At 39.6% G+C, this 8,829-nt stretch overlaps 1 protein-coding gene across 1 annotated transcript; it reads right to left on the bottom strand.

The window, feature by feature from the left end:
- Window positions 1–1,483: 1,483 nt before the first annotated feature.
- Window positions 1,484–3,229, bottom strand: LOC104243992 (NAC domain-containing protein JA2L-like). Its single transcript, XM_009799278.2, has 3 exons — window positions 2,929–3,229; window positions 2,558–2,826; window positions 1,484–2,461 (listed from the first exon to the last, which is right to left on the bottom strand). Exons 1-3 carry the CDS (start codon window positions 3,107–3,109, stop codon window positions 1,865–1,867), a joined length of 1,047 nt encoding a protein of 348 aa, XP_009797580.1. The 5' UTR covers window positions 3,110–3,229; the 3' UTR covers window positions 1,484–1,864.
- Between the last annotated feature and the right edge of the window lie 5,600 nt (window positions 3,230–8,829).

Here is an 8,829-nt window from a genome sequence, read left to right as displayed (position 1 = left end):
GGGTCCAAATTTGGACAAACACGACCATTGATGAGCACGACGAACGACGAGATCCACACAACTTGACATCTTGCAGAAGGCAACCTTAAGGCGAACAAGAGACGGTACGACCCTTGTAGTAGTGCAGGCCCATTAGGGGACATCGGAAATATTCTCTCGAATACTCCCTATAACCAGTTTTTTAGAGCTCAGCAAGGTTGAGTTCCTTATATAGGGCATGAAATAACTTTGTAAAAGGACCTTCTTTTCAGCTAATCTAGAATACTTACTATAAACTTGCTTACATAGAGGATTGAGAGGATTATGACAAAAAGTCTTTTTTGGTCTAAACGAGATAAGGAATTCTTATCATTATTCGTTTTATCTATCTTTAATTCTAAAGATTATTATACTTAGCTAAGATTTAACCCTTCAACTTCTTTGATTCATTTATTCAAAGAGGTTTCAATATCTTTTGAGTCAAACAAGATCGATGATTATAATAGTCACTGATCATAATCAACAATAAAATATAGTTTGATGTAAATTAATAGGTAGCGATAATTTTTTCTCTTACAAAGAACTACCACTACTTGAATACATGCATATCCAAATAGTCATTTCAATGTCCCTGCATGTCTTTTTCTTTTCACCACGTGTTTGAGAAATTCTATCATAAATTTAATTATTAGATCAATCTTTTATTTTCTTAATTAACTACTAGGTTCTACATGTTCATATTATAAACTGTAAGCATCTAATAATTGATGAAATCGTGAAAGTGGGCTTTTAGTCACTGGCAGGCGTTTCCTCTAATTCATTTTTATTCTTCAACTTAACTTAGGTGTGTAGCAGGGGCGGATCCATCAAATAATTACAAGTTTCCGTGAACTTAGTAATTTTTGTCTAGATCCTGTATTTGTATTGAAAAATTTATAAATATAAAAAAATATTTAGCTTGAAACTCAGTCCATAAACTAGTTATTATTATATATTAACTTGAAATTTTTTAAAAATTCATAAATTTAAAATTCTGGATCATCTCTGGTGTGCAGAGGATAAACTTAAAGAATGTTCTTATAAACAACTTACAAGAAATACAACAAAATCACAATATGATTCTTATGGTAGTTTTCAGTTTTGGTTTTAAACATTTCTACTTCACTTATCATGGCAGTATATGGAGTAATTTTTAAGCTTAATCCTAGCTAGATTACATATTCATGTAAAGAAAGTGATTGTTTCTTCGCCTCGGTGGTGGCTCTTTTCCCCTTAAGAAAACCCTCTAACAATTCCAAATTCTTTAGATACACTTGCTGCTAAATAAGAGCCAGAAGAACAGAATAAAGCCCACAACAGTGCATCTAATTGGTAATGTGTTAATTAATCCGGAGCAGCTGATTTCAAAATCATAATGTTGAGAAATTTAACTAATTCTACTATATCCACGTCTTTTTTCATGTGATTTCTTAAATATATTCAACTAAACAATAGAAGTCGTAACTTCTGTACATCCCAATTACTATTATATCTAGAAAATGACTACACGTTGCCGATAAAAATTTACATAAAAAGGAAAATAAGATAATCCTGCTGTTTGTCATCCTAAGTAGAATACCAAAGCCTTAAAGAAACTACGTCCCCTACATAAATTTTAGTACAAGGGGAAACAGTGTGTGTACAACAGAATACATTGTATTTGTGCTCAGTTACATGAACAAAATCTTGTTAATTTTACTTTTTTGTCCCCAACCAAAGAATATTTGCTCTCTACCCCTTTCTACCTCATTAATCAGCGCAAGATTTCCAATTTGTCCGAACATTTCAACGAGCATTCACATTTTACCCTTTCCCAAACTTTCCGTACTATAAATTCAACCGTTCACTATTTACCGACTGAACCCATATTTACTGTTTGGGTCGGGTACCGAATCCAAAATGGGTCGGGCACCGAGTTCGTATAGGTATGAAACCCGGTTGAATTCTCTTGATAGAAACCCGAGTTGTTAATTCGTTGAGCTCTAATTCCGCTCTCTATTTCTTCGTCCACTCCACCTTCAAACTTGACATCTCCATGAAAATTCAATTGCGTGGGGTGAGCAAAAAATTCATTCAAATTGTTGCTACTGTTTTGATTGTTCAAATGCACCTGAGATTGATTTCCCGGTGCCGGAGCTTGATTTCCGGTAACTAATTCCGGGAACGAATTAAACCCAGCTAGAGTGGCCCAGTCGAAGTTTCCAGAACCCAGGTGCTGAAGATTAAGCTTATCATCTTGTTGTAAATTCCTAAGAGAGTTCATTCTCGGTAAGGAGAAATAACGGTCCTCAATTTCTGGTAGGGATTCGAGCATGTCGTCAAATTGAGAAGAGCATGACGATGGAGAACCGTGGCTCATCTCTTTGCTGTTTAAACCAGAAATGTTCGGTTTTTGCCCACCCGAATTCTTCTTATAAATCCGACAAAGCACCCACTCATCTAGCTGAAAGACATATATTAAAAAAACATATTAATGTCACCATTCAGAAATATAACAATTGTAATTAATTGGAAAAAGGGTCCATGTGGATATACGTACCCTAGAACTTCCATTTTTTCTGGGAGATTCACTGAGTCTGTATTCATGCATGATCCAATTAGTCTTAGTTCCTTTAGGTGCTTTTCCCACGTAAAAAACTAAAGCTTTCTTAATTCCAACTTTTCTCCCTTCTGTAGTGATTATTTTATCAGTTCCTGTTGCTTTCCAATACCCAGAGCCAGCTACTCTGTTTGGTCGTGATCCATTCGGGTACTTCCTATCTCTTGGACTGAAAAAGTACCATTCCTTTTCTCCAAATATCGCTTTACCTTTAGAAATCAAAAAAAGAAAATCATTAATAAATAAATTTAGAAAAATATAAAACTAATTGAAAAAGAAGAAAACAGGGAGTAGAAGATAGAAAAACTTACTTGGAAGAACCCAAGGATCGAATTTGTACAAATCAATCTCTGCAATAATTTGTAAAGAGAAATCATGGCCAGCAACTTTGCGACACAAGTATTGAACTAAAAGCTCCTCGTCAGTCGGGTAAAACCGGAACCCGGGCGGCAAACTTAGTTGTGAAAGAGGGTCCATTTCCTGAACACCCATTATTCTTCTTGGCAGCAAAAACCAAGTAAGCAAATGGTTAAATGGTGGAGAGAGAACTGTGAAGTCTTTAAAAAATTGGGGAGAAAATTATATTTTCTGAATTTTCTTTTCTAATTTCTTGAATTATGTGCAATGACGGTTATTTATATAGGCAGAGACCAGTAAAAAAAACACTAGAGATAAGTACGGTCGTCCTTTTCGATGGGACCCAATCAAGTTTATCGTGGGTTCGACAACGGTTCGGCATAATCACGCGGCCGACCTTATCTTATGGTAAAAGCCTTGAGGCAAGTGCATGAACCCGTAGCTATACAAGAGCACTTTTTTATCATCTAACTTGTAAAATTCAATTGAGAATAAATCTTGTTTTTTCCGCGTAAAAACGGTAATGGTGAAAACAAACATGTAAATTCAGTGACCTGATTAATTTTGTTTTGCATTGCACGAGCTTATATTAGCAAAAGAAAAAAAACGTTTTCACCAACAATTTCTGCTTCACTTATTCTCAAAATCTCTAATTAAGCTTGAGAAATTCCGTCAATTTCATTGTACTCTGCATAAATTCTGACTTTCAACCTCATACAGATAGTCAAGAAAAAAAATTGAGGTGTCATAGTTATAGAGGTGAGTCCAGAATTTCAAGAGTATTGTAACAACGTGGATCTAAAATTTACATTTAACGTTATGTACGTGTAAAATCGAGGGCAAAATTTTTCCCGATTTCCCGATAAGGAAACAAAGGGGAAGCACGGCTCAACGTGATAATTATAATTGAGGCCCAAGAAAAAGAGACCAAGTGGCATAGTATTTGTGTACGGGTAAAATCATTGGGATAGAGTTTTTCCCGTTTCCCTAATGAGGAAACAAAGGGGAAGCACGACTCGACGTGATAATTATAATCGAGGCCCAAGGACTCCTCGTATCGAAACCCTTGGAGGAATGAACGATGTACTTGGGATCGGGCACAGTGAAATAACGGACTCAGACCTAGTATGGTTTCTGGACCTCGAAAAACGCAAAAAACGGTTATGATGACGAAGTAGGGGTCGTAATATTCGCCCTCAACCGGATATTACGGCGCGAATTCCAACCTATATCAACTGCAGATCGATATTTACCAGAAAAAGAAGATTTTTACCTTATTTAGACTTGTATTAGGACAAGTATTCCTCTACTAGGGAAGGTTTTCTTTATTTTGACACATTGTCACACACAAATCAAAGTAATAAAAATTTATTCTTGTCTTCTAGATATTGTTCAAAGTGTCTTCATTTGATGTGCCGAAGGTTCGATCGAGGACGAATTTCACTGTTCAACCTAAGATCAGATTTGGTCATCACATTGTGATTGGTTTGGTTATTTATTTTATCTTTAACTTATTTACTTATTGTTCTTAATCATTGGGATTGAATTAAACAACATATCCTTTAAACCGTGTACAAATTTATTGTTACTCATTTTTGGGGGTAAACAATATGGCGCCCACCGTGGGGCTAAGGATAATAGTGGTTATTTGATACGAATCTCCATAGCACACCCTATTTTATGTGTGTTCTTTGAAATTTTGATTCTAGGGTAGCCTAAGGATGTCAAGCTCTCAGTCTGTTCACTTGAACGTTGACGTTGAGTCAGGCTATCATGTTGAGAATAATAACGTGATGCCTAGCAATGATGTGCCTCATGTCGATCCCAATAGTGTCCCATCCGCCGAACCGGTCGATGCTAACTTACAGGTGGCCATCAACATCAATTTACCAATTGATCCCGAAAACAGAATTCGTGTGGGACCCCAACTAGCAGCTCGAGAAACGCCCGGAGGTAAAGGTGATGGGGTGAGCCTGCGATTGATTTTCGAAATGTTGAAAGCTCAACAAGCGGCGATAGCACTGCTGCAGAACCGAAGCCACGCCCCTAACAGAGTCGAGCCTGAATAGTCCCTGGAAAATACTCGAATGGATGAACAAGTTGCGGTGGAACCAGGTGAAATCAGGCCCGGGGAAACTTCCGATGTGATGAAGATACTCAAAGCATTGATGAAACAGGTGGAATCGGGCGAGAAACAATTGAGGCCAATGACAAGAAGGTGGAAACGTACAACTCCAAGGTCGGTCAGATCCCGGGAGCACCTCCAATATTGAAGGGACCGGAGCCGATCCCAAAGAGGTTTCGAATGCCGACATTCCCAAATATAATGGGACCACAGATCCAAATGAGCATGTAACCTCCTAAACATGCGCGATCAAAGGAAATGGCTTGGAAGAAGATGAAATAGAGTCGGTATTGCTGAAAAATCTTGGGAAAACCTTGTCCAAGAGGGCAATAATATGGTATTACAACTTGTCTCCGAATCCATCGACACGTTCGCTATGCTTGTAGATGATTTCATAAAGACCATGACAGAGCCATCAAGGTCGAGACCAGGAAGTCAGTCATTTTCAAGGTCAAATAGAGGGATAATGACATGCTTAGGGAGTTCGTGTCAAGGTTCCAGATGGAACAAATGGATTTGCCACCAGTTGTGGATGGTTGGGCCGTTTAGAAACTTACTCAAGGGTTCAACCCCCGAAGATCTGTGGCCTCTCAATAGATAAAGCAAAACTTGGTGGAGTACCCAGCAGTCACCTAGGCTGACATCCACAACAGATATCAGTCGAAGATCAGGGTCGAAGATGACCAACTTGAGGCCCCGTCGGGATCTGTTTACCCTATCAGAAACGATGACAGATCTAAGATAACCATTGATCAGGAGCTGAGGCTGGTCCGAGATCAATATCATCCGTACAACATAGATCGGAGGGAAAGTAGATTCGAGCGCCACCTGAAAAGGAATGAGAAGAAGAATGATCGAGGACCGAGCGGCCGAGGCTTGATGAGCAAGAACGGGTTTGACAGGTCGCTTGGTAGTAGGGAGGCACCAAGATTATCAGAGTATAATTTCAATGTAGGAGCTGAAAGCATAGTATCACGTCGATTATAATTATCACGTCAAAAGCGGTCAAGCATAATATCAACCATAAGGCACATTAAAGAAACCAAGTAGCCCCAGCCGTTGTAGTCTGACCCTCCCTAGAAAGATCCTAATTTGATGTGTAAGTACCACGGCACTCACGGTCATAGTACCGAAGATTGACAGTAGTTAAGAGAAGAAGTTGCTCGACTATTCAATAATGGGCACTTTCGAGAATTCCTAAGCGAGCGAGCCAAAAACCACTCCAGAAATAGGGATGCCAACAAACAGGTCGAACAAGATGAGCCTCATTTCGTAATCAACATGATTATTGAGGGAGTCGGTGTCCCCTAAGGGCCGATGATAAAATGCACTAAAGTGTCTATCACGAGAGAAAAATGCAACCTAGATTACATCTCGGAAGGAGCTATCTTGTTCAGCGATGAAACCGTTGAGGGCATTGCACAGCCTCACAATGATGCACTGGTAATATTTGTACTTATCAATAAATCTCGGGATAAGCGCGTGTTGATTTATCCAGGTAGCTCGACTGGCATCATCAGATCAAGGGTCGCAAAACAACTAGGTTACAGGATCAAATCGTATTGGTGGCCCGGGTATTGAATGGATTCAACATGGCATGCGAGAACACGAAAGGTGAGATAATTTTACTGGTAAATACTTCCAGGACTACGCAAGAAGCAAAGTTCTACGCGATCGACGGGATATGAGGTAAAATGCTTTGTTTGGAAGGCCGTGGGTCCACATGAGGGCGGTGCCTTCGACCTTACATGGGGCACTAAAATTTCCCACCCCGAGAGAAGTCAAAATGGTCTTTGGAGAACAGTCGACCACAGGGGAAATATTCATTGTCGATGAAGTGATCCTAGTGCCCACGGTTTCAATACCAAAAAGCACAGAACCGACTAAAAAGAAGAAGTTAAATAGCAATCATTGATACCGGCCTCAGCTGAACCAAAAAATAGAAAGAGCATGAGTGAATGATGAGGACGATTACAGTGTCCCGAGATTATTCATTCCACTTGATGACACCGATGCCACCAAATCGACGATCGATGAGTTGGAGCAATTTATATTGATCAAGCACCTACTAGACCGAAAGGTATACCTAGGCACAGGGTTAACCCTCGAGCCCAACAAAAAACTTATTGATTTTCTCAAAGCTAACGCCAGTTGTTTTGCCTGGTCCCATCTAGACATGATAGGGATCCCACCGGAGGTAACCACTCACAAGTTAAGCTTGGATCTGAAGTTACGTCCAGTAAAGCAGAAGAGAAGGCCACATTCCGAGATTAAACACATATTCATCAAGGACGAGGTATCCAAACTTCTGAAAATAGGTTCCATCTGGGAAGTTAAATACCCAGATTGGTTAGCTAACGTAGTGGTAGTGCCTATAAAATGAAATAAATTGAGGATGTGTGTAGATTATAAGGATCTAAGCAAGGCATGTTCAAAGGATTCTTTACCTTTGTCTAACATCGATCAAATGATCGACGCGATGGCCAGACACAAGATACTCAATTTTATCGATGCGTACCCCGGTTACAACCAAATTCGAATGGACCCGGATAATCAAGAAAAGACTTCTTTCATAACAAATTCGGCATCTACTGCTATAATATAAAGCCATTTGGATTAAAGAACTTCGGTTCCACATATCAACGCCTAGTCACCAGATGTTCGAAGAACAAATATAAAAATCAATAGAAGTTTATATTGACGATATGTTGGTCAAGTCCCTGTGAGCTGCGAGCAGAGAACCACTTGAAACATTCACAGGAAACCTTCGACGTATTGAGAAAGTACAAGATGAAGTAAACTTGAAGAAGTGCCCATTTGGGGTCGGTTCAGACACGTTTATCAGATTCATGGTATCTAGTCGGGAAATAGAGATCAACCCAAAAGAAATAAAATCCATAGAGGACATCACCGTAGTTGACAATGTCAAGGCAGTGCAAAGACTGACGGGGCGGATAGCCGCATTGGGTTGGTTCATCTCGAGATAGTCGGATAAGAGTCATCGGTTATTCTCATTATTGAAAAAGAAGAACAATTCCTCTTAGACCCCGGAATGCCAACAAGCTTTGGAAGAACTCAAGCAATACCTATCTAGACCCCCTTTACTGCACACTCTGAAGGTAGACGAACAATTGTACATCTACTTGGCGGTTTTCGAGGTGGCAGGAAGTGGTGTCCTAGTGTGAGAATAAGAAGGTACACAATTTCCTATTTATTATGTTAGTAGAACCCTAAGCGATGCCGAAACAAGGTATTCTCACCTAGAAAAATTAGCACTCGCCTTACTAGGCGCTTCTAAGAAATTAAAACTATACTTTCAATGCTACCCCATATGTTTCGTGACCTCTTATCCGCTGAGGAATGTCATGCACAAGCCCGGACTGCCATAAAATCTCAGATTTTGATGAACTTTGTGGCTGACGTTACGTCGACCTTAATAACCCGGGGACAAAAGGGAATCGCTGCTCTCTTCAGGGACTAGCTCGAGTATCTGGACCCTATTCACAGATGGTGCCTCCAATGCGAAAGGGTCCGGGCTCGGTATCACATTAAAACCATCGGCGGGTAACGTAATTAGACAGTCCATTAGAACTATAAAATTTACTAAGAATGAAGCCGAGTATGAAGCTACGATTGCAGGTCTAGAATTGGATAAGAGCCTCGGGGCCGAAGTGATCGAAGCCAAATATGACTCCCTTCTTGTCATAAATCAAGTCAAAGAAAAATTCAA

The sequence above is a fragment of the Nicotiana sylvestris genome, chromosome 7, assembly GCF_000393655.2.
Source record: "Nicotiana sylvestris chromosome 7, ASM39365v2, whole genome shotgun sequence".
Lineage (NCBI taxonomy): Eukaryota > Viridiplantae > Streptophyta > Magnoliopsida > Solanales > Solanaceae > Nicotiana > Nicotiana sylvestris.
The sequence above is the reverse complement of the archived record's forward strand: the minus strand, read 5'-3'. Positions and strand labels throughout refer to the sequence as shown.